At 41.0% G+C, this 26753-nt stretch overlaps 2 protein-coding genes across 8 annotated transcripts in view; one reads left to right on the forward strand and one right to left on the reverse strand.

The window, feature by feature from the left end:
- vps37a (VPS37A subunit of ESCRT-I) overlaps positions 1-7915 on the forward strand; it is a 53201-nt gene extending 45286 nt beyond the window's left edge. For 4 of the 7 annotated variants that reach the window (XM_078217615.1, XM_078217623.1, XM_078217641.1 and 1 more), the window contains exon 12: positions 7644-7915. The gene's annotated coding sequence lies outside the window, so the exon portion shown is untranslated. Of the gene's footprint in view, positions 1-40; positions 1342-7643 lie in introns of those variants that run through there. The other 3 variants (XM_078217629.1, XM_078217658.1, XM_078217634.1) reach the window with 2 other exon arrangements.
- Positions 7916-7973: 58 nt separating this feature from the next.
- Positions 7974-26753, reverse strand: part of LOC144496957 (phosphatidylinositol-3-phosphate phosphatase MTMR7-like) — an 89280-nt gene continuing 70500 nt past the window's right edge. The window contains exons 11-14 of the mRNA XM_078217600.1: positions 26013-26213; positions 17383-17517; positions 15410-15536; positions 7974-10109 (exon numbers count right to left, since the gene is read on the reverse strand). Of these exons, the coding sequence (XP_078073726.1) occupies positions 9753-10109; positions 15410-15536; positions 17383-17517; positions 26013-26213 (820 nt within the window). The 3' untranslated portion in view covers positions 7974-9752. The remainder of the gene's footprint in view (positions 10110-15409; positions 15537-17382; positions 17518-26012; positions 26214-26753) is intronic.

Consider the following 26753-nt stretch of genomic DNA (forward strand, 5'->3'; position numbering starts at 1 on the left):
AATCAAATATTAATGTGTGCTATGCATTTACCTTTTGCAGGAATTGACATATTGTTTCTAGAAGATTTACTAATGTGGCAACATTCCATATTTTAATTATGCCAATTAGGTTTACAGAGTAATGGATTGTTACAACACCAACAGTTCTAGCGGAAACCAGAAAATCCTGCCTGAGGTGAACAGACCTTCCCATGCTCCGCCCCTCGTCTGCTCCGATTCCCGTGGTGGGCCAGTAAAATTCCGGCCCTTATTTTTTTAATGTTCTTCTTAACACTCTAATCCCATCGCTCATTTCCCATATTTACTCTTTTTTTAATTAATGATATTCCTTTTTTAAAAAATAATTTTGTAGATCTTCAACAATCTTTGACATGGGTTTCTGCATTCTAATGACTGTTTGAATTTTCTAATCTCTCAATTATTTTGTTAACTTAAATATGTTCATATCACTCTCTCTCTAACTAGTGGGCACAATCTATCACTGCTAATAACTTGTCTGCATTTTACACTGGATAGTTTACTTCAGTTTCACCAACCATTCCCTTAAGCAGACCTCGTATATCCCAAGATCTAGCATGTGCCCAATATTCAGATACACAATGGCAAGATACGTGAGTTGAACAATGAAATCTTGCTATACTTGAATATGCCACTTGCTGGAGGATGGATCTACTGATTGCTAGGCAGAAATATACATTCTTATAACACCCAGATTCAAATTACAATCTAGACTATTTATGCAACATAGAATAAATATGACTAATGAACAGTATTTACTATAAAAGTTTATTTTCACAAAATGATGGCTTTGGTTATCTTTCGCAATACATATGAGGACAATAAAGGCAGTTATGCTCAAACTCATTCTCTATACATTGAACACAAAATACAGATCCTGTGTGATAAAACTGTGATAAACTTGACTGTGGACTAACTGAACTAAACAGAGATTGCCCATAATTATTATTTGGCAAGAGTTGTCCATCTGAAAGATGTGTGTACTGCTCCCAACTCTCAGATGTGACCTATTTTCACTGCAGATATATCTGCCCAGCAAGAATCATTAATTCAGAGAGTCAGTTGCCTATAAAATTTTAGATTTGTTTTTTGTTTGTCTGTAAAGTACTCCCAATGATTTGTCGGTCTAGGTTCAATCTCCTACAATGGCAGCAGTTTTTCTAGAAATGTCTTAACTTCTCTTGGTCTGAACCAGACACTAATGTAAAATAACTTGTAGAAAATAACTAATTGTAAAAGAATTTGACCTCATTTGTACTGTGGCTGTCAATAATAAAATGTTTAACAGAAATGTTTCACTTTGGATGCAACCGTATAACTTTTAATCTGTTTATTAGCTGACTCCTTAATCTTAGCTGCACTGAAAAATCACCAACTTCACAAATCACTCTTTTTAGTTGTAGCCCTTGTTCCTAGTGGACCTGCATTCTTGCCTTTGTTAGTTTTTTATATCCTTAATTTCATACCTTTCAAAATAGGCCCTTCATTTAGTTACTCAATGTCTTTCTGTAATCTCTCTCAATCCTTAGTGGGTTTGTCACACTCCTACCTAATTTTCGAGATCCTTAAGGGGGAGGGGGACCAGCCCCAAGTCATGGTCCACATAGGCACCAAAGACATAGGTAGGAAAAGGGATGGGGATGTAAGGCAGAAATTCAGGGAGTTAGGGTGGAAGCTTAGAGCTAGAACAAACAGAGTGTTATCTCTGGTTTGTTACCCGTGCCACGTGCTAGCGAGGAGAGGAATAGGGAAAGAGAGCAGTTGAACACGTGGCTACAGGGATGGTGCAGGAGGGAGGGATTCAGATACCTGGATAATTGGGGGGTCATTCTGGGGTAGGTGGGACCTCTACAAACAGGATGGTCTACACCTGAACCAGAGGAGTACCAATATCCTGGGGGGGGGAAATTTGCTAATGCTCTTCGGGAGGGTTTAACCTAATTCAGCAGGGGGATAGGAACCTGAATGGTAGCTCCAGTGTACAGGAGGTTGAGAGTAGTGAGGTCATGAATAAGGTTTCAAGGTCGCAGGAGTGTACCGGCAGACAGGAAGGTGGTTTGAAGTGAGTCTACTTCAATGCCAGGAGCATCTGGAATAAGGTGGGTGAGCTTGCAGCATGGGTTGGTACCTGGGACTTCGATGTTGTGGCCATTTCGGAGACATGGATAAAGCAGGGACAGGAATGGTTGTTGCAGGTTCCGGGGTTTAGATGTTTCAGTAAGATCAGGGAAGGTGGTAAAAGAGGGGGAGGTGTGGCATTGTTAGTCAAGGACAGTATTACGGTGGCAGAAAGGACGTTTGATGAGGACTCGTCTACTGAGGTTGTGTGGGCTGAGGTTAGAAACAGGAAAGGAGAGGTCACCATGTTGGGAGTTTTCTATAGGCCTCTGAAAAGTTCCAGAGATGTTGAGGAAAGGATTGCAAAGATGATTCTGGATAGGAGCGAAAGTAACAGGGTAGTTGTTCTGGGGGACTTTAACTTTACAAATATTGACTGGAAAAGCTATAGTTTGAGTACTTTAGATGAGTCAGTTTTTGTCCAATGTGTGCAGGAGGTTTCCTGACACAGTATGTAGATAGGCCAACAAGAGGCGAGGCCACATTGGATTTGGTACTGGGTAATGAACCAGGCCAGGTGTTAGATTTGGAGGTAGGTGAACACTTTGGTGATAGCGACCACAATTCGGTTACGTTTACTTTAGCGATGGAAAGGAATAGGTATATACAGCAGGGCAAGAGTTATAGCTGGGGGAAAGGAAATTATGATGCGATTAGGCGTGATTTAGGATGCATAGGATGTGGAAGGAAACTGCAGGGGATGGGCATAATTGAAATGTGGAGCTTGTTCAAGGAACAGTTACTGCGTGTCTTTGATAAGTATGTACCTGTCAGGCAGGGAGGAAATAGTTGAGTGAGGGAACCGTGGTTTACTAAAGAAGTTGAATCTCTTGTGAAGAGGAAGAAGGAGACTTATGTAAAGATGAGACGTGAAGGCTCAGTTAGGGCGCTTGAGAGTTACAAGTTAGCCAGGAAGGACCTAAAGAGAGAGCTAAGAAGAGCCAGGAGGGGACATGAGAAGTCTCTGTCAGGTAGGATCAAGGAAAACCCTAAAGCTTTCTATAGGTATGTCAGGAATAAAAGAATGACTAGGGTAAGATTAGGGCCAGTCAAGGACAGTAGTGGGAAGTTGTGCGTGGAGTCTGAAGAGATAGGAGAGGCGCTAAATGAATATTTTTCATCAGCATTCACTCAGGAAAAAGACACTGTTGTCGAGGAGAATACTGAGATACAGGCTATTAGACGAGACGGGATTGAGGTTCATAAGGAAGGCGGTGTTAGCAATTCTGGAAAGTGTGAAAATAGATAAGTCCCCTGGGATGGATGGGATTTATCCTAGGATTCTCTGGGAGGCTAGGGAGGAGATTGCAGAACCTTTGATCTTTGTCGTCATTGTCTACAGGAATAGTGCCAGAAGACTGGAGGATAGCAAATGTTGTCCCCTTGTTCAAGGGGAGTAGAGACAACCCTGGTAATTATAGACCAGCAAGAAGTCTAACAACATCAGGTTAAAGTCCAACAGGTTTATTTGGTAGCAAAAGCCACACAAGCTTTCGGAGCCCCAAGCCCCTTCAGGTGAGTGGGAATTCTGTTCACAAACAGGGCATATAAAGACACAAACTCAATTTACATGAATAATGGTTGGAATGCGAATACTTACAGCTAATCAAGTCTTTAAAATATAAACAATGTGAGTGGAGAGAGCATCAAGACAGGCTAAAGAGATGTGTATTGTCTCCAGACAGTGAGACTCTGCAGGTCCAGGCAAGCTGTGGGGATTACAAATAGTGTGACATGAACCCAATCACAATACACATCTCTTTAGCCTGTCTTGATGCTCTCTCCACTCATATTGTTTATATCTTAAAGACTTGATTAGCTGTAAGTATTCGCATTCCAACCATTATTCATGTAAATTGAGTTTGTGTCTTTATATGCCCTGTTTGTGAACAGAATTCCCACTCACTTGAAGAAGGGGCTTGGGGCCCCGAAAGCTTGCGTGGCGTTTGCTACCAAATAAACCTGTTGGACTTTAACCTGGTGTTGTTAGACTTCTTGCTGTGTTTGCCCCAGTCCAGCGCCAGCATCTCTACATCTCAATTATAGACCAGTGAGCCTTACTTCTGTTGTGGACAAAGTATTGGAAAGGATTATAAGAGATAGGATTTATAATCATCTAGAAAGGAATAATTTGATTAGGGATAGTCAACACGGTTTTGTGAAGGGTAGGTCGTGCCTCACAAACCTTATTGAGTTCTTTGAGAAGGTGACCAAAGAGGTGGATGAGGGTAAAGCAGTTGATGTGGTGTATATGGATTTCAGTAAAGCGTTTGATAAGGTTCCGCACGGTAAGCTATTGCAGAAAATACAGACGCATGGGCTTGAGGGTGATTTAGCGGTTTGGATCAGGAATTGGCTAGCTGTAAGAAGACAGAGGGTGGTGGTTGATGGGAAATGTTCACCCTGGAGTTCAGTTACTAGTGGTGTACCGCAAGGATCTGTTTTGGGGCCACTGCTGTTTGTCATTTTTATAAATGACCTGGATGAGGGCATAGAAGGATGGGTTAGTAAATTTGCGGATGACACTAAAGTAGGTGGAGTTGTGGACCGTGCGGAAGGATGTTGCAGGTTACAGAGGGACATAGATAAGCTGCAGAGCTGGGCTGAGAGGTGGCAAATGGAGTTTAATGCAGAAAAGTGAGAGGTGATTCACTTTGAAAGGAGTAACAGGAATACAGAGTACTGGGCTAATGGTAAGATACTTGGTAGTGTGGATGGGCAGAGAGATCTCGGTATCCATGTGCATAGGTCCCTGAAAGTTGGCACCCAGGTTGATAGGGTTGTTAAGAAGGCGTACGGTGTGTTAGCCTTTATTGGTCGAGGGATTGAGTTTCGGAGCCATGGGGTCATGTTGCAGCTGTACAAAACTCTGGTGTGGCCGCACTTGGAGTATTGCGTACAGTTCTGGCCACTGCATTATAGGAAGGATGTGGAAGCATTGGAAAGGGTGCAGAGGAGATTTACCAGGATGTTGCCTGGTATGGTGGGAAGGTCTTATGAGGAAAGGCTGAGGGACTTGAGGCTGTTTTCGTTAGAGAGAAGAAGGTTAAGGGGTGACTTAATAGAGGCATACAAGATGATCAGAGGATTAGATAGGGTGGACAGTGAGAGCCTTTTTCCTCAGATGGTGATGGCTAGCACGAGGGGACATAGCTTTAAATTGAGGGATGATAGATATAGGACAGATGTCAGAGTTCTTTACTCAGAGAGTAGTAAGGACGTGGAATGCCCTGCCTGCAACAGTAGTGGACTCGCCAACATTAAGGGAATTTAAATGGTCATTGGATAAACATATGGATGATATTGGAATAGTGTAGCTTAGATGGGCTTTAGATTGGTTTCACAGGTCGGCGCAACATCGAGGGCCGAAGGACCTGTACTGCGCTGTAATGTTCTATGTTCTAATTTGATAGTTATAAAAATCTGATATTCTTCCCTTGATTCTGAAGTCTTGCTCATTTATAGATACAATAACTTAGAATGGCCCTAGTAAACAGCTGTAGAGCACTAGCCATATATGTCCAGTCCTAGGAGCTTCCCTTTTAGGTCTAACTACCATTTTGTGCCTTCCAAACACTTCTATGTTCCTCTGGTCACATTTCTCTTAATTTAGCCCTTTAACATGGAATTATTGAAGACAAGTTGGATGGCATAGTGGCACAGTAGTTAGCACAGCTGCCTCTCAGCGCCAGGGACCCAGACATGCTTGGGTGACTGTCTGTGTGGAGTTTGTACGTTCTTCCTGTGTCTGTGTGGGTTTCCTCCGGGTGCTCTGGTTTCCTCCTACAGACTAAAGATGTGCAGGTTAGGTTGATTGGCTATGCTAAATTGCCCCTTAGTATCAGGGGGATTAGCAAGGTAAATACGTGGGGTTACGGGGATAGGGCCTGGGTGGGATTGTTGTTGGTGCTGGCTCAATGGGCCGCCTCCTGCGCTGCAGGGATTCTATGATTTTATGAAGTTGCGTGCAGTTGGTTTGTGAGCCGGAATTTACTGCAATAAATAATGGTGAAACTTATTTATGTGCAAGTTGGACAGCAACTCCAGGCAGGCACAGGTATGCAGTTGAAAGTGCAAATTCAGAAAAATCTCATTGTCTGGCACCTCTTTGCAATGTATTGAAATATGCATAATATTCATGCTGAATGTTGTGTATAGACTAAGCTTACTCCAAATTTAGGGCTTGTCCATTTCCAAACTGTTACCATTTTAAATCATGTGATACATCTTCAATCAAGCAACCACACTGAAAATTAACTTTTATAAATGTGGAAACTTCTCCCTCAAGTTTTCATTGCTGGAGATCTTTTAAAATTATATTTTTGATTCTGCTTTTTTTTTTGTCTCAACGGCCTGGATTTTTCTTTCTCCATCATGGTGAACACTGAGATATTCTCCTATAATGAGGGCAACAATGGCTCTGCAGATTCTGGGAATCTTGAGCTGAAAGCCTGAAACTGCAGTTTGCTTGTGACTCCAAGGGAGCCCACTCTGATGGTCCTGCCATTCCTATTAAAGCACAAAAGGGACCATTTGTGCCAGAAATTTGCTTAATTGCCTTCACCTTGCGTCGATATTTGTGCAGAAAGTTAGTGTAAGTCAGCAAACTGGCTGGATAAATGAAGGCTTCAATTCTGTAAAATAGTCAAAATTTACCCCAACACCTCTTCGTTCCAGCTCTTACTCAAAGCTCCTTTTTGTCTTCCCACCCCTACTACTGCTGTCTCAGGAGAGCTATAGTAATGATGCTAATGTGCCACAAAGTTGTAGACGTCTCATGAGTTGCTTCTCGAGCACACTAATATCTAAAGTAGCTTTCTCTTTATTGACCTGATGTTGATAAAAGTAATTTAGTTTGTAACCACTTTCAAAGTTTAGAAAAAAATAATTAAAAATATTTAAATTTAAAAAGCACCAATTTGAACAGTGATTGACTACATGACCTCAAGGGACATGACTTCTAGTGATGTCACTGGGGACATGGCTGCATCAAGGCTGTGCTTTGCTGTTAGGCTTTGGAGATTAATTCACTGTTGGATCCTTGCAGTAGCCAGGTGGGCAGGTTCCCACTGCCTCCTATAGATGAGGTAAGTACGCAGTTTTTCGTGCAGTCAGTGGTGGAACAGTTTACCTTGTAGTTGACAGGAACATCCAGGCCAGCGTGATCTTTATTTTTCTCTACTTGGCCTCTGCACCTGATTTGGGATTAGATTTAATATTCTAATTTTCACTTCCTGGTTCAAACTGCTGTTCATTAGAAACACTTTGATTTGGTTAAGTCATACAGGTGCTTGGTCCCAAACACCCTTTAGAGGGTGCTGTCCTATTTGGATGTTGCTGCAAGTTATCTATTGCTTATGATCATGTGTTTTTTGCAGTTTAATAAAGTGTGCAAACTGTCTGAGTTGTCGTTCTGCTATCTTTAAATAATTTTAAATGTACTCCTCACAGGTAAAATCACTCACGCTTTAACATACTCATTAATAATGGTATCTTTTCTCTCTCAGCTTTTAAGTTGGCATGAATTGAAATTCCTGCACTGGACAAGATGAAATGCATTCAAACTGCAATGTGAAAATTACAGATGTATCGCTACATTTAAGGAATGTTATACAGCATGACCTTTTTGAGATGGTTATGTTTTTGTAAAATCTCCATTTTCAGTATTAAAATGCAGTTCAAAATAAATTTCTTCTGGTATGTTAGGTTTCAATACTCTTGGTAAATACTGTTAAACTTGTAAGTAACTGTAGTTTGGGTTCCTGTATTAAATATAACTGTAAATACTGATCATTGCACTGTTGCTTTACTATTAATGAAATGTTTTCAAACAGTTTGATCATTGGTGAAATTTATTGAGCAGAAGTTTTCAGTTTAAGAACTCAACATTGCTGTGACATTTCACAAGTACATTACAATGAGCAATCTAAAGGTCATGCTGAGGTAATTTGTATAACTTATTTCGGATAGTGAAAGTGCAGTGATGCATGACTTCAGATGTTTTACAAGTAAATGTATACTTTAAAAATTCATTTTACTTGAATTATGGAATTGCCACAACTTGCATCCCACTTCACATTTTTGTATTTAATTAGTACATTAAGCATATCATGATGTTACAATAACGTGACAGATTTTTCTATTTACAGAATGTTAAGCTATATAACAGGATTGTCAGATACTATAAATAGCAAATATATCAGCATACTATTCTTTTCATAAAAGAGGGAATAAAATCTCAACTTCAACATATAATAGTTTGCACATGTTGAGTTTTCTAATGTAGGACATTGACTCATGCATTTAAAGGTTGCAGATATAAAAAGTAGAGAGCAGTGTTCAGTGTTGAAACTGGGTGCATTTTCATAATGGACAATTTTTTAAAAAAAAATCTGCTTTCGAGTAAACACTAATATCTGCTGGCTTATATTGAAAATAAATAAGTTAGTTTTTTTGGACATTAAAAATGGTTTAATTTTAAAAACAAAATCCAGTAACAAAATATGTTGGTATACTTGCCCATTGTGTCACATGTTTCACTCATGATTGTTTAGATGGCTTTATCTTTGCTTGGCCTTTGTAGGGACACAAGAATGGGATGGATAGACATTTAATAAATAATTGGAATGAGGTGAAAATATTGGTACACCAAAGCAACAGCATGAACTGCAATTTCAAAATTTCTTAGCCTATGCTTTTCAATCAAGGTTGCTATGTCAAATACATTAATCAGCTCATGTTTTATTGAAGGGCAGGTACATTAGAGATACTGCTTTGTTTTTGGCTTGTTATATATTCAAATTTTCCCAATTACCTGAATTTTCTTCTCAGAAGTTGTATGGTGATAATAACTTTCAATTTTATGGGGAAACAATTTAATAATTAAATATAAAAGCCAAATGTATAACTGCCATACTCAATAACTTAACATTTACAGCTATACAAATACATATTGAGCGTGATCTTCCCACCCGTTCACGCTATGCTCCTGTTGCAGCAATGATGGAGAATTTGGTGACAAGCCAAATCTCCGTTCGCTGCAGCAGAATGGGAAAATTCTGCTGGCGTGATCGTTTGGAAAATTCCAGCCATTGTGTTTGCATCATAGCATGAAAAATATAGAGATCTACTCACTAATGTGACATTGGTCCAGTTATAATTGAAAGGAAATTCTAGCTGCTCACTTTAGTTTTAAAAAAAAACAATTCCTCCTCAGTTACAACTTAGGAACTGCTTGAGTCCAGGAAATTAGTCACATGGAAATAAGTTGCATGATTTCCTTGGGTTGGTCAACTCCCAGACTGCCCCCTGCTGGTTATAATAGACCTGGCGAAGGAGACTTCTGTAATTCATCTCCCGCGTCCTCCAGCAAGAAAGAAGTCAGTCTGAGTGTTTCTTCCCTTTTAACCAAAACTAATTTTTCCAACTGTTTTTCCCTTTGAGTGAGAGATAACAGTCCTACATGTTTAAGATTGAATTTAATTTATAAATTATAACTATACCAAAAACATATCTGCCTTATTTACCCCCAGTAAACCAGTATATAATATAAAATGCATCTTTTGCGACCATAATGTATGAATTTGAGGTCAATTTAACCAGGTATCACTAGATTCTCATGCAACAGCAAAGGCAACTTCCTCTGGGTATTCTGACAGATTTTTGCTGCTGTCTTCACTCGACAGGAAATCTCCACCACTTGGTGATCGGCAGCTCAAATCAGCAACACCCGACTCCTGGTCACTATTGCCAGAAAGATCAGTGTCTGAATGCTTCATGCTGTGTATCAGAATTGTAGTCTCTGAATTTTCATCTGCCTGTGAAGGACTACAAGAAATGAACGGTTTCTCATTGTCAGTGTAATCCTGAGGGGTGTTGGCTAAACATTGATCAGAAGTGGATTCCAGTTTGTGAGGCAGTTTGATTTCCTCTTTTCTGCTCCTCAGATGGGGTTGATCCAGCCTTGCTAACTTCTGTTTAAAAATAATCAAAGTTGCATGTCATGAGATTTTGCTTAAATTAGATACCAAGTAGCTGTTCAAATGAAAGCAAAAAAATTAGAATGATAGATATATTGGAGACAGTTTTACATGTTTTATTAATAGGAAATCATGGAACATGCCTATGTTCCTAATATGTATTCATGCATGCTGAGGGTTCTTGTTGGAGCCTTGTTCATTAAAACTAGTCATCTCTGCATCTTTCTTTAGTTTCCCTCTTATCCTTACTCCTAGTTAACTTTGTCCATGATACCCGTTCCCACTAAAATGCTGACCACCCAACTTCCTGGATTCTATGCATGTTGACATTGTAAATAGTTCCCACTTCAAGGACTGTCTCCTTCCCAATACCCATCCCCTATTTTTTTTAATTCATTCTCAGGATGTGAGCAGGGCCATCATTTATTGCCCTTGGTGGCAGGGTTGCTTCCTGGACAACTTAGTGGCTTAACAGTTCTCTGAAATGACCTAGTAAGTATCAACTACACATTGCTGTCATATTTGAGCCAGACTGGGTAAGAGGAATGATTTCTGTCCCTAAAAGCCAATAGTGAACCAGATTTCTACACCAGTCCAGTAGCTACAAGGTCTCCATTACTACTGATACTAACTAAACTAAATTAGCCTATTGCCATGATGAGATTCAAACTAATCATTAGTCTAGTGCCCTAACCACTATGACACTATCCCTCTCTCTCCTTGCAAACTACGACTTATGCCCTATTTTAGACTTCTGATATAGTTGAATATGATGTTCTGGAGGACTTCTGGAGTTCCAAGGGTTTACCCTTGACCCCTCCTAATGTTCATCTCCATGATGGCTTTTTGTCAACTTACTCAAAGACATGTCAGATTTCACCTGTACACTAACATTCACCTCTACCTCGCCACCACCTCGAGGGAAATGACCAAGATGGGCAGTGAAGGATTTGTTGAAGTTGTGGTTGAACACACAGATGACTAGAGAAATATCTTAGTGAATGAAAGACAAAAATAGGAAGTGGCTGGGTATGGTCTTGACAAGTGGTAGAGACCACAGATGAGAACAGGGCAGAGATAGATGTCACCATTGCTTGTTTTGGAAAGAAAGAGAACTATTGCTAGAAAGACACATCATGAAATACTTGGTGCCTGAATTCCATTTGCTGACCAAACAATTCTCACATCTCATTTTTATTTACAACATAAGGCCAATCTTTGGGGAAAATCTTTTGGCTATAACCTGCACACTGAATACAGAACAACAATATATGCAAAAACAATAGCCAGCTGTGAGAGGCAGTGACAAATCCCTGGATAGAATCATACTATGGTTACAGCAGACGGAGGCCATTCAGCTCTTCCAGTTGTTTTGGTGTTGCCCACATGTACAGCCAGGCCAGCTGTTATACCTTGGACTTGGTTCTGGCTGCAATCCCCAGATAAACCACTACTTTCTTCAGCATACTGGCTAGTGATTGAAATGCACTCTGGGAACTCTTGCACTAGCTGCCTATTTCATCTAAACTGGCCACCTGTTCCATCTTTCCTTGCATAACCCTAAACTGTGATGTGACCACGTCTATAAATATGCTATCCAAGGAGCTCTCAACTTCGCAGGTGCACCACATTGACAGCTGCTGCTGAAGCTACAAAATCTGGAGTTTGAACTGCTGCAGCTTATGACACTTCCTGCACATATGATTATCCAGCACATGGGAAATGTCCTGGATTTCCCAAATGGGACAGGATGTGCGGTTAAGGGCTGCTACTGCCCAGCCATTCACAGTGATCCTGACCTGCTTTACACTTCTCCTGGGTAGCATAAGTAGTGCTGAGTTCAATTTCCATCACAAATGGAAAGTACCAAAGGCTTAAGGGCAGAAGCATGAGAAATGGTCGCATAGTGGTTATGGTAATAGATGAGTAATCAAAGGATACGAGTTTAAATTCTGCTTCAGGTGTACTTAAATTCAATTAAAGAAATCTGGAATTACAAAAGCTTATCGCTAAAATTGTTGTAAAAAGCTTGTAGCTAAGATTGTTGTAATGTCCTTTAGTGAAGGAAATCCATGTCCACACCTGGTCTGTCCTACGTGCGACTCCAGAAACAGCAATGCGAGTTTGAAAAGGCCTAGTACATCACTCATTTGTTAAGAAGGTGGTTCGAGCAATTAGGGATGGACAATAAATGCTGGCATTGCCAGTGACACACACATCCCCGAATGAATAAAAAGACTCGACTATTGATTGCAGAGAGTAGTACAATAAACAGTCTGCAGTTTCAAAGCCTAAATCGCTGAAATCAAACTGACAAGCTGTCAGTCTGTATAGCTCATCAACCTTCAGTTTGTTTTAATTTTAATAAATGGTAACTGCTAAATCATTATAGCAACACCCAACCCCTAATCAAAACATGTTGATCTTTAATTCCCTTGCTGTTACTAAACATAAACTTGGAACCACTGAGCTCGTCAATCACAAATACAGCAAACAATGCAAAAACCTCTTAAAAGTGGCAGAGATGCACTGGATGAATAAGTGTACCCAGTGAGCACTTGAGCTATACAACAAGACTATCCATGTGCTGATTACTCATCAGGTAAACAACAGCAGTGCTGGAGTTGTTTTCAGTGCCATTAAGGAAAGGTCAGCCAGACTTGTCATCACCCTGTGGCCCTCCTAGACTTCGGACAAGGTCACGTTGAACAAGTAATGTCAACCAAAATCAAGTGCCATGCTGGGTTCATAAATGAATAATAACCAAGTGACTGAGGTGCCAGACTGTGGTCTGTTGAAAAGAACTTTGTCACAAAAAATGGGAAGCAGAGAATATCATTAAATGCAATTTTTAATTTTGCTCTTTCAACTTTTGGATCATATCTCTGGTTAGCCGTGAATCTTTAAACTAGTATCTCTTGAGATACTAACTGACCTCTTGATTGTTCATCTGCCTCTTCTATCAGTTTACAAATTTAAATAACCATGAGAACTTTTCTTAGAGGTATTTTTTGAAGCCCAAATCGCTCATGTCTTTCCTAATAAGTTGGCAGACTATTTGAATGCAAACTGACATTTCTTTAATCTTAACATAGTTGTATCAGATGATTTCTAAGTTATTAATTGTTTTCACCATCTGATCTCATCAATAAAGGAGACCACATTAAAGACGATGGCTTGGAGCCAGAGTACGGTGTTAGAGAAGCACTTTATCATGCCAATTGCAACCTCAAACTTTGAGGTAAAACAAATTGAATTAGCTTCTATTTTAGCTTTTTACATAATTCCCTGTCTCATGATCGGGTAAGGTCTAATGATTAACATAAATGTCAGGTTGCACTACATTTTTAAATATACTTACCTTGGAGGTGCAGACGCATTGCTTTTATTTTAAAAAAAGTCTGTGATATTCTTGAACCAAAGTATGCCAAATGATGGAAATCCAAAATTAAAAACAGGAAGGGTTGGAAATACTCAGGTCTGGTTGCTTCTGGAGAGAGAAGCAGTTAACACTTCAAGTTGAATATGACTCCTCTTCAGAACTGGAACTTGCTCTCAGAGGAAAATTCTCTAGGTTAAATTTAACTAAAATGCAAAGGATCAAATCCAGGATTGGATCGGGCATGTCAGATCCAAATTTATACTCATGACAAATACAGGGGTACATTGGATAACTCCCAAAAATGAGCATGGGGACTGATTACACGATTAACCTGTATCCATTGATAGTGGTGCAGGTAACATTAATTCACTCTCCTTGATGTTTTAAATAATTTCTGCAAGCAGTTAACATTACCATTGGCTGCATGCAACAGAGGGGCCTGAAATCACCAGTGGCTAATACTATTTAAAGATCATTTGCACCTCTAAAAGGGGATATGCTTTCTGGCTGCAAGAAGTGGTTGATTCCCTTGTGAACCCAATCTGTGCTGTAAAGTCTTGAAGAACGGCTGATCGTGTGAGAGCGTGCACAAAGGTTTTCTGATTATGCACTAGAGACTTGATGCAAGATATGGCAAGAGAGAGATACATTTAGGGATACAGGAGGACCTAGAAACATAGGCCTAGGAGGCAGTGAGGAGAAGCAGTGATGGAGGTGAATGTCAGTAGTATTGATCCAAGAATATGGATGCAGTGCAAGAATTAGTTTAACAATTTGGCACTAGTTGTCAAGGTGAGCGAATTCAATCTTCAAATGGCATTATCCTCATTCACTGTTTAATTCACCCTCATCACCCAGCAACCAACATAAGTCATTAATATAGATTGGAAATACTTGACATCCCAGCCCCCTAGTTTTGTAACATCAGAAAACTTGGATAAATGACACTTGGTGCTTTTCATCTCAGTCATTAATATAGATTGTAAATAGCTGTTGCCTCAGCACTGATCGTTGCGACACCCCACTAGTCACAACCTGCTAACCTGAAAATTACCCATTTATTTCTATTCTGTATTCTGTCCTTGAACCAATCCTCAATCCATGCTAATATATTACCCACAACCCCATGAGCCCTTATTTTGTGCAATACTTTTGTATGATACCTTATCAAATGCCTTTTTAAAATCCAAATATACTGCATCCACTACTTCATCTATCTGCTAGTTACATCCTGATCAAACATGGTTTCCCTTTCAGAACATCATATTGATTCTAATATAGAAGCAAAACACTGCAGATGCTGGAATCTGAAACAAAAACAGAAAATGCTGGAAAATCTCAGCAGGTCTGACAGCATTTGTGGGAGAGGGAATAGAGCCAACGTTTCAAGCCTAGATGACTCTTCATCAGAGCTCTGCCTTATATGATTTATCATTTCCTTCATGATGGATTTCAGCATTTTCCTAATGAGTGATATCAGGCTAACTGGTCTATAGTTTCCTGTTTTCCCTCTCCCTTGTTTCGTGAATAGCAGTGTTACATCTGTTACCTTCTAATCCACTGGGACCATTTCAGAATCCCGAGACAATTGGGAAGATCATCACCTGCACATATTCTATCATTGCGTCCACCTCTTAGAACCCTGGGATGTATATATTGTGTTGTATGCCAGGGGATTGGTTGGCTTTCAGGCGCATTAAATTTCTACAGTACTACAGTACAAAAATGTGGAGCATTAACACTAGCCTGGACCAGTTGGGCCAAATGGCCTGTTTTTGTGTTGCATCCAAGACACACTGTTACTTTTATTTACTTGAAAACCATATCTATCCTGCTGGCCTAAAAATGTCCAAGTGCCATTATCTTTAGCGTAAATCTCTGCTGTGGTATTTTATTAGTTAAAACAAATTACCTCCTCCAGCACTTCAAGTTCTTCTTCCAGTTGCTGGGTTTCCTCCTTCACAGCCATCAAGAATTCTGTAACAGACTGCCGAGGATGTACGCCTTTTTCAAACCGGTTGTACATGCTCCTCCAAAACCTACTTGAAACAAGGTCTTTTAATTAGGATTTCTATATGGCATAAAGTAATCAAGTCAAAACTAAGCATTTGATCTGTGAAATAATGAGGGAGAAAATCAGTGCTTTGAAGTTATGTTACACAGAGGTTAATCTGGCTTGAAGAAAAATACTTTTGAGTTGGTACAATAATTCTGTACAATAAAACAGTGCGATCATGCTAAATTATACCATATTTCCTGCTTAACTGAAATTCTACATGGTTTTAGTCAACTTTTATTATTCATGCTTGATATATGTCCTCTCCCATATGAGCACATTTATTACATTAAAGCTATTACAAGAACACAAGTTGCTTCACATGAGTGCAAAACCTAATTGATGGAAAAGCTGCAGTCTATTCATCAGGTTACAATAATGTCAGAAAAGCAATGGTTAGGAAACCAGGACCAGATATAAAAACTTTGTTCTCAGTTCTTTATTAAGGGTATTAAGGGTTATGGGGATCAGGCGGGTAAGTGGTACTGATCCACGTCAGATCAGCCATGATCCTATTGAATGGCGGGGCAGGCTCGAGGGGCTAGATGGCCTACTCCTGCTCCTATTTCTTATGTTCTTATGTTCTTATGTTCTTATGTTCTTATGTTCTGAAGAATACTTTTTCTATGCAATTCTATAAAATTGATGAAAAAAAATGTATTGTTAAGCAGTGGTTATCCACCTGGCAAGCCATTGATGCTTCCTCTTAATCACCCCAGTTTAGAGTCACTTGGATGAGAGGACCACAGCTGTAGCCACAAGCCATCCCATAGAGGTGCATCCCCTACCACAGTGGTGATCCTTCCCCTGACTATGGAACCCAGGGTATGACATCCTGCCAGCCTAAAGCTACCAGCCTATCAGAGGCCAGCAGCTCTTGCACCTGGTAGCACCATGGAAGAGACAGTAGCTGTTACTGGAAATCCCTAGTGTCCCAGAATTGTGGAGCGACCTAGGAAGAAGTTATGTGTTGCCGGTGGAAGTCTCTGGGGTTGCAAGGAGAGGGCCTTCATGAGTGTCGGCAGCAAGGGTGTGGGAGCACTGTCAGCAGACACTCCCATGCTAGCCCCTTGTCTGTGCTCGTAATCAATCTCTGATTAGTGCAGATTGGAGAATCCCCCATGCAGCTGCATAGTTTAACCAAAAATGCAGGCCAAATGTTAGCAATACAGATGGTTGCTGCGAAAATTGTGACAGAGGCTGGAAGAGGCCCTTGGGTGGTCATTCACTTGTGATAAGGATCTTATGTGGGAGTGGAGCAGGCAAGTTAACCATGGTTCATCACGCCCAGAACTTACTTCCAATGGAGGCTGGAACCGGAAGGCATGGGGTGTCTGTCTGCTGCCAACTCACCTAATTTTCAAACCTTCTGCACCTCCTGCAGGGACAGAAGATTCTGCAGTAGGACCTAAACGGGTCCAGGATTGTCAGAGGTGCAACTTTTTGAATGAGACATTGAACATAGGACCAAACTTCACTCTAGGGTAGACATAAAGGATCCCACACCATTGCATAAGAGCATGTGAGTGCTCCTTTCTTCTTGGCCAACATTCATGCTTATCCAAAGTCACCAGAATTAGACTGACTGGTCATTCGTCATATTGCTATATGTAGGACCATGTTCTGCATAACTTGGCTTCTGCATTTACTTTCAAATTAAAACTATAAATCAAAAGTAATTCATTAGCTATAGAGTGCTTTGGGATAACCTGACCACATGAATGGCATTATATAAAAACAAGATCTTTCTTTCTAATCTGCCCCCTTGGAAGACGTTGTCGGGTAATAACAAAGTAGGATCTAATTGAGTATAAAGGCAGGATTCAAACCTGAAGTTAGATGGAGCTGTGTTTGGTCTCAGGACTCCCTGAGTCTGGCTGTGGTCTTGTCTGTAGAGAGGATTCTTGTAATCTACTCGATTTTTCCACAGGTGAGGCCATAGAGAATGAGTTTTCTCCTGAATTCTGTCACAAAATCAATCATAAAATTTAACACAGCCAGGACTTGGAAGAAAAGATCAATCAGAAAATGTAGTTATCAAACTGCAACTGGGAACTCTCTGCTGCATTAGGGACGGGTGTGCCAAATTGTTGATGTATCACCACACTGAGCTATTATTAAAATACCTGCAGGTTTCCTACACAGGTTTTCCTTCATAACTAAAGTGTTAAGAGGAGAGACAAAATTCCCTGCCTCTCCAAATGTAGATTAATTCTGTTTCCAATAGTTTCCCACCTTTGAGGCTACCCTGACTGGTCTGTAGTTTCCGGGTACATCTCTTCTTGAATAATGGTACCACATATGCTTTCCTGTGTATTAAAGTCATAAAGCAAGAGGGAGAGTATTCCATCAAACTCCGGTCTTGTGCCTTGCAGATGGTGGACAACTTTGGGGAGTCAAGAGTTGCTCACTCCAGGTTTCTTAGCTTCTGACCTGCTCTTGTAGCCACAGTACTTAAATGGCTACTTATGCAATGCATGATCTATAGAACACAAGATATACTTAATATAAAATATTTAAGCATCATTATTTTTTTTAATGGAGAATATGTACTTTCAACACAGTTTGTTAAGGGTTTGTACTCCAGATGTGGTGCATAGCATGCCAGAAATGTAATGGTATTTCAGGCACTGAATCCCCAGAATTTTCCATCCAAATCTATAGAAGGAAGTATGTATACCCAAATTACCAATATGTTCATCTAGCCACACAGCACTAGATGCACAAATCCATTATCAATTGGTTTCTGCAGAAAACTTCAGAGCTTAAACTGAAGAAGCCGCAAAAAGAAAGTTGCATTAGTAACAAATTAAAAATACAATTCAAAGTTATAACTACTTCTACCATAACCTGTGGCAAATGAAAATCTAGCAGAGGTGCTGGCAATAATTCTTCTCTGACCACAGGAGAGGTGCGGCAGGACTGGAAGAGAGCATTTGTGGTACCATTATTCAAGAAGGGGGGAAGGGATGTACCAAGAAACTAGACCAGTCTGTCTAACCTCAATGGTGGGAAACTATTGGAAACAGAATTAATCTGTATTTGGAGAGGCAGGGATTAATCAAAATCAGTCAGCATGGTTTTGTTAAGGGAAGGTCATGTCTGACCAACGTGATAGAACTTTTCAAACAGGTCACAAGGGGTGTACATGAGGGGAATGCATTCGACGTAGTCTTCTTGAACTTCAGCAAGGCTTTTGAGAAGGTCCCACATGGGAGACTGAGAGCAAAGGCAAGAGCCCATGGGATACAAGGAAATTTGGCAAATTGGATCCAGAATTAGCTGAGTGGCAGGAAGCAGAGGGTGATGGCTTGGGGTGTTTTTCTGACTGGAAGATTGTATGCAGTAGGGTCCGACAGGATCAGTGTTGGGCCTTTGCTGTTTGTGGTTTATATAAATGAATGTAGGAGGGTTGATCAGTAAGTTTTGGATGATACAAAAATTGGTAGGGTGATAAGCAGTGAGGAGGATAGCTTTAGATCACAGAAGGATAGGGACGGGCTGGTCAGATAGACTGTTCAGTGGCAAATGGAATTCAATCTAGATAAATGTGAGGTGATGCACTTGGGCAGGACAAACAAGGAAAGGGAATATATGATGAAGGGGAGGACCCTGGGAAGCACTGAGGATTAGAACGACCTTGGTGTGTATGTACACCAGTCCCTTAAGGTAGGAGGGCAAGTGGATAAAGTGGTTAGGAAGGCATGATGCCTTCATTAACCAAGGCATAGAGTTTAAGAGCAGGGAGGTTATGCTGGAACTGTATAAAATGTTGGTTAGGCCACAGCTAGAGGTTTATGTGCAGCTTTGGAATCCATATTATAGGAGCGAAACGATAGCACTGGAAAGTGTACAGAGGAGATTTACCAGGATTTTGCCTGGGCTGGAGAGTTTTAGTTATGAAGAGAAATTGAATAGACTGGGGTTGCTTTCCTTGGAGCAGAGAAGATAATGGGGTGAGTGGTCTTGATTGAAATGGATAAAATTGAGTAGACAGGAAGAAGTATTTTCCCTTGGTGGAGGATCGATGACTAGTGGTCATAGATTTAGGGTAAGGGGCAGGAGATTTAGAGGGGATTTGAGGAAATCTTTTCACCCAGAGGGTGGTGGGAGTCTGGAAGTCACTGCCTGAAAGGGTGGTGGAGGCAGAGACACTCATAACATTCAAGAAGTATTTAGATGTGCAAATGAGATGCCAAGGCTTACAAGGCTACGGGATGATAGCTGCAACTGGTAATATAATAACAGAAAGGAACCTTCTCCTGTAGTGAAATGTACCCTCACTGGCATCTATGCATTCATTCTCTGCACCACAGGCTTTCACTGTATTAAAACATGTGGCCACTGGAGGGAGCCTCAGATCATATAACTTTCTCCAACAGAGCTGATAATTTTAGAGAATTTTGTTCACAGCCTTGCAGACCCAAGCTAACACCAGGTGAGACAAAACCTGTCTGGTATTGTAAACATTATTCTACAATAGATAAAACACAGTAGAATGAAAATAACTTAATACAAATCAGTATTACTTCTGTCTGCATCGTGCAAAAATATTAAAAATGACTGAGATTTAGCCCAATTGAATGTATTGTCCAACACAAAATAAAGGCGCACTGGCATAGTTTCCACTTAGTGCACAATGGATAAACTACAATGAAATTGTGCCGGTTAGGTTACGCTTCAAATTACCACAAAAATTAATTCACATCATTACAAATATAAATTCTTCCAAAATGAACCAACACAATCAAACGCTGGAGTAGAATAGTAGGTGGTGGCGGTGGTATTATCAGTGACTAGTAATCCAGAGACCCAGGGTAATCCTCTGGGTTCGAATCCCACCACGGCAGATGGTGGAATTTAAATTTCGATAAAGCATCAGGGAATTAAAAGTCTGATGATGACCATGAAACCATTGTCGATTGTTGTAAAAACCTATCTGATTCACTAATATCCTTTAGGGAAGGAAATATGCCATCCTTACCTGGTCTGGCCCACATGTCACTCCAGACCCACAGCAATGACTCTTAAATGCCCTCTGAAATAGCCTATCAAGTCACTCAGTTGTATTCAACCATTACTAAGAAAACACAAAGGAATGAAACCGGACGAACCACCCGGCGTTGATCCAGGCACTGGAAACAACAATGGCAAACCCAGCCCTGTTGACCCTGCAAAGCCCTCCTTACTAATATCTGGGGACTTTGCCATAACTGGAAGGGGTGACTCACAGACTAGTCAAGCAACAGTCTGACGTAGTCATGCTCAGAATCATACCTTGTAGATAATGTGCCAGACACCACGATCACTAATCCTGGGTATGGCCTGGAAGAACTCTGGCTGGAAGACTACAATGTCCATCACTAAGAATGGCTCAGTAGTACCACCACAGACCTAGCCAGACGTAGAGGCAGCAGGTGGTGAGGGAACCAACAAGATGGAAAAACATTCTTGATCTCATCCTCACCAGCCTGCCTGCTACAGATGCATCTGCCCATGACAGTATTGGTAGGAGGATTATCACGCAGTTCTTGTGAAGAAAAAGTCCAGTCTTCACATTGAGGATACACTCCACCATGTCGTGTAGCACCACCACCATGCTAAATGGGACAGACTTTGGACAGCTCTAGCAACTCAGGACAGGCATCCATGGCCTGGCATATCTCCCACTCTGCCATTACCGCCAAGCCATGGGATCAACCCTGGTTCAATGAAGAATGCAGGAGGGTATGCCAGGATTAACACCAGGGATACCTGAAAATGAGGTGTCAGCTTGGTGAAGCTACAACACACGACTACTTGCAGCCAAACAGCTTAAGCAACAAATAATGAACTGAACTAAACAATCCCACAACCAATGGATAGATCTAAGCTCTGCAATCCTGCCACATCCAGTCATGGTGGACAAGTAACTCACTGGAGGGAGAAGCTCCACAAAGAGCCTCACCCTCACTGATGGAAGACCCAGCATATCTGTGCAAAAGATGAGGCGGAAGCAATTCGCAACAAAGGAGTGCTGCATGGATGATCCATTACAGCCTACTCCGGAGGTTCCCAGCATCACAGATGTCAGTCTTCAGCCAATTTGATTCACTCCACGTGATATCAAGAAAGGTCTGAAGGCACTAGAAACTGCAAAGGTTTTGAGCCATGACAATATTCTGGCAATAGTCCTGAAGCCTTATGCTCAGAACTTGCTGCACCACTAGCCAAGCTGTTTCTATACAGCTACAAGTACAGCTGCAACACTGGCAGCTACTCAACAAGTGGAAAATTGCCCTGGTATGTCCTGCACACAAGAAACAGGACAAATCCAAACCAGTCAATTACCACCGCATCAGTCTACTCGCGATCATCAGCAAAGTGATCGAATAGGTCATCAGTAATGCTATCAAGCAGCACTTACTCAGCAATAACCTGCTCACAGACGCTCAGTTTGGGTTCATCCAGGGTCACTCAGCTTCTGACCTCATTGCAGCCTTGGTTTAAACATGGACAAAAGAGCTGAATTCCGGAGGTGAGGTGAGAGTGACTGTCCTTGACATCAAGGCAGTATTTGATGATCCATGGCTTCAAGCAGCCCTAGCAAAACTATCCAGGCCTGGTTTGACAAGTGGCATGTAACATTTATGTCACACAAGTGCCAGGCAATGACCATCTCCAATAAGGGAGGATCTAACCACTGTCCTTGATATTCGATGGTATTATCATCGCTGAATCCCCCATCAACATCCTGGGGATTTACCATTGACCAGAAACTGAACTGGAGTAGCCATATAAATACTGTGGCTACACAGCAGGTCAAAGGCTAGGAATCCTGCAGCAAGTAACTCAGCTCCTGACCCATTTAAGCCTGGCCACCATCTCCAAGGCACAAGTCAGGAGTGTAATGGAATTCTCTCCACTTGCCTGGATGAGTGCAGCTCCAACAACACTCAAGAAACTCAGCACCATTACCATCCAGGACAAAGCAGCCTGCTTGATCGCTACCTCTTCCACAAGCATTCAATCCATCCACCACCGATGAACAGTAGCAGCAGCGTGTACCATCTACAAGATGCGCTGCAGAAATTCATCAAGATTCCTTAGGCAGTACCTTCCAAACCCATGGCCATTTACCATCCAGAATAAGGGCAGCAGATACCTGGGGACACCACCACTGGAGGTTCCCCTCCAAGTAACTCTCTAATCTGACTGGGAAATATATCACCATTCCTTCACAGTCATTCCATAAAAATATTGGAATTCCCTCCTGAACAGAACTGTGAATGTACCTACACCTAAAGGACTGTGTGGTTTAAGAAGGCAGTTCATCACCACCTTCTGAAGGGCAATTATGGATGGGCATACTTTCTCAGAAGACTAAGGAAATTTGGTATGTCCACTACGACTCTCACCAACTTTTACAGATGCACCATAGAAAGCATTCTTTCTGGTTGTACCACAGCTTGGACTGGCTCCTGCCCTATCCAAAACCGCAAAGGGTTGTGAACAAAGCCCAGTCCATCACTCAAACCAGCCTCCCACCCATTGACTCTGTCTACACTTCCCACTGCCTCAGAAAAGCAGCCAGCATAATTAAGGACCCCACGCACCCCGGACATTCTCTCTTCCACTTTCTTCCGTCAAGAAAAAGATACAAAAGTCTGAGGACACATACCAACTGACTCAAGAACAGCTTCTTCCCTGCTGCCATCTTTTGAATGGACTTTTGAATGGATCCACCTCGCATTACGTTGATCTTTCTCTACGCCCTAGCTATGACTGTAACACTACATTCTGCACTCTCTCCTTTCCTTCTCAATGAACGGTATGCTTTGTCTGTGTAATGCGCAAGGAACAAATACTTTTCATTGTATACCAACACATGTGACAATAATAAATCAAATCAAAATCAATAAATGCTGGCCTAACCAGCGACGCCCACATCTGGTGAAATGAATTTAAAAAAGGAACGCAATTATTTCATCTAATTTCTAAAAAAAATCCGTGATACATTTAAGAGCTGTAACCTGGTGTTGGTGTATTAATACAACTGAAAATGGGTTGATCAACTAAACTGAACATTTTTGATAAAATAAGCAAAATACTGTGGATGCTGGAATCTGAAACAAGAACCGAGGTGCTGGAAAAACTCAGCAGTTAAAGTTAACATTTTGAGTCGTCTGAAACTACTTTTTGTTGCAGTTTCTATATTCTCCCTCCTTTCAGTTCTGACGAAGAGTCTATGGATTTGAAACATTAACTCTGTTTCTCCCGGATAGATGCTGGCAGACATGCTGAGTTTTTTTCCAGTGTTTTAGAATCCATAGAATCACTACAGTGCAGGAAGAGTCCATTTGGCCCATCATGTCTGCACCGACTCTCTGAAACAGCATCCCACCCAGACCCTGCCCTCCACCCTATCGCTGTAAACCTACGCATTTATCATGGCTAATCCACATAACCTGCACATTCTTGAGCGCTAAGAGACAATTTTTTAGCATGGCCAATCCACCTAACATGCACATCTTTAGACTGCGTGAGGAATCCGGAGAAAACACACACAGACACTGGGAGAATATGCAGACTCCACACAGTCACCCAAGGCCAGAATCGAACACAGGTCCCTGGAACTGTGAAGCAGCTGTCCAACCACTGTGCCACCCTCTGTTCTTATTTTTGATAAAGATGTCCAGTCCTCCACCTGTGAGTAACTGATTTAAATCACTGAAAATTAGAGAAAACTATACTGAATTCTTTAATAAATCCAATGATGTGTGGGTTAGATGGATTGGCCATGCTACATTGCGCCTTAGTGTCCCAAGATGTGAAGGTTAGGGGGAATTAGTGGGGTAAATATGTGGGGTTATGGGAAAGGGCCTGGACGGTATCCTTTGTCAAAGAGTGGATACAGACTTCATGGGCTGAATGACCTCCTCCTGTACTGTAGGGATTCTATGATTCTATAATACTTTAAATGCTATTTGTTAGTTTCTTAGTGAACTAAATATTGATATGAAAAACCTTAGAAAGCAAACCAGGGAGGTTTGAATTAGTTCAACTACTCCTGCCCCGATTACCAACATAACAGAAATGACATAAATTCAATCCCTTTCCATGCTCAGATCTACCACCCTTGGCAGTTGTTTGCAGCCTTTAGCTGCCCCACCCACTCTTGGTGACTGTAATCTGATTTTTTTTTAACCTTCTGGTCACCCTATCATAAAAAGGATATTATTAAACTAGAAAGAGTGCAGAAAAGATTTACTAGGATGCTATCAGGACTTGACGGTTTGAGTTATAAGGAGAGGCTGGATAGACTGGGACTTTTTTCTCTGGAGCGTAGGAACTTGGGGACGATCTTACAGAGGTCTATAAAATAATGAGGGGCATAGATAAGATAGAAAGTCAACATCTTTTCCCAAAGGTAGGGGAGTCTAAAACTATGGCTCTGTCAACCTGTTCAAACGAATGCAAAAGATCCCGTGGCATAATTTGAAAAGATGGAAAATTCTCGCAGTGTGTTCAACATTCCTCTCTCAACTTGTGGGATCCTCCTGGACACAAATTGGTCTCCTATTTGAGAATGGCGGCTGCAAATTTCAAAAATTAATTATTTGGTTGTAAACTACTTTCGTATGTTCTGAAGGAAAAACAGGGAAATATAATTGCAAGTTATTTGTTTCATTCAGAAGCAACAAATACAGTGGTATGAATAGTGGATTGCCCATGGTCTGAACTGTCAGTGCCATATTAGCAATTGCACATGATGGGCAGGAGTTTCAGTTCCTATCCAACCAAGACCTGATATTGCTGCTCAAGGTAAATTGACCTTTAAATGGTCCATCAAATTTTCCGGCCTGTCTGTGATAATTCCTCGACAGGCGGGACCGGAAAATCTACCCCAGGACTCCCCACAGATGGGATCCTGGATAAAACTGACAAAAATGAACACAATAAACCCAAGAAGCTGAATGATTTGAAAAAAAAGCATGACCTAACAAAAAGGGGCGTGTACACATAGGAAGTAAATGGTTAATCTAGACTACCTTTCATAACACAAAATGCTAAAGTCGAGGGCCTTCCAAGCAGCAACTGCCTTTTTATGGGTAATGAAGAAGAGTGGCATGTTGAGAGCACAGACCCTACATTTTAGACCGTTAGAAAGCAATCTAAGTGAACGTATAGTAGCTTCTGCTTCCATGGTGCTGTTTGGCTCCATAACAGCACCTTCAGTGTTTCCGATGAACAACGAAGACCAAGGCTGTGTGTACAGTAATAAGCCCCACTCATGTGTTTGGCGTCAGCAGCACCACCTGTGGAATCAGCCACACTGTATCACCCGGCTAAATCATACCTTTGTTATGGACAATTTAATCTTACAGTTATTCTATTGCATAAAAACAGATTACTTGATGGTTAGTAATATGAATGCATAATGGCAAACCATAAGTTAAATCTTCAAAATTCACTTTACCTTAGCTCTTTACTCTCTTTATTGTTGTTACAAACAAAGTTCCCAAATTGGCAGGAGTAGACATGATGATGAATGTGCACCAGAAATCTTTCATTGAACTCAAAGGCACATGGGAATTGTTCCATCAGCTGCCAGACACAGTCAAAAAACTGATCAATTACCGGTGAAACCTCCCTGGGGTCACCATCCAAGTGGCTGTATCTGTAAAACAAAAGATTAAGCAAAGAGATAAGCTTCCTGGAAATTTAAACAATATATTTTTTTAAAATTAAATATGCTCCATCGAGATAGTTGGACCTATATCCTCCAAATGAAGTTGGTGACTAGCCACAGCTGGTAAATGTGTGTGTGTGTACTACATGATTTAATTAAGGCAGGGAGGTTAATAGAGACAGCTTATCTATGACAGGTGAGGGATAAAAGGGATAAAGATGTAAACATTTGTATTGAGGGGCTATGGTAAAGTGGATTTACAAGTAAATAGGTTGGGTTTTAAACTTTGCATTAAGCGATAGATAGGGACTTGGCATTTCAGCCGTTAAATTTCAAAGGAAAGGTTAAGAGGCTTTTACAACTTAAAGGTTTCACAAGTAAACTAGGGAGGTTTTCAAACTTTATTTTACCCTGAAGTGGGACAACAGGAAAACATGAAAAAATTTTATATTTTGGAAACGTTGAGTTCAAAGAGGTGCTGAGGACAACGGAATCAGAGAAAAAAGGAAAAAAAGGCTATTTCAGGAA

The sequence above is a fragment of the Mustelus asterias genome, chromosome 1, assembly GCF_964213995.1.
Source record: "Mustelus asterias chromosome 1, sMusAst1.hap1.1, whole genome shotgun sequence".
In the NCBI taxonomy this organism is placed as follows: Eukaryota; Metazoa; Chordata; class Chondrichthyes; order Carcharhiniformes; family Triakidae; genus Mustelus; species Mustelus asterias.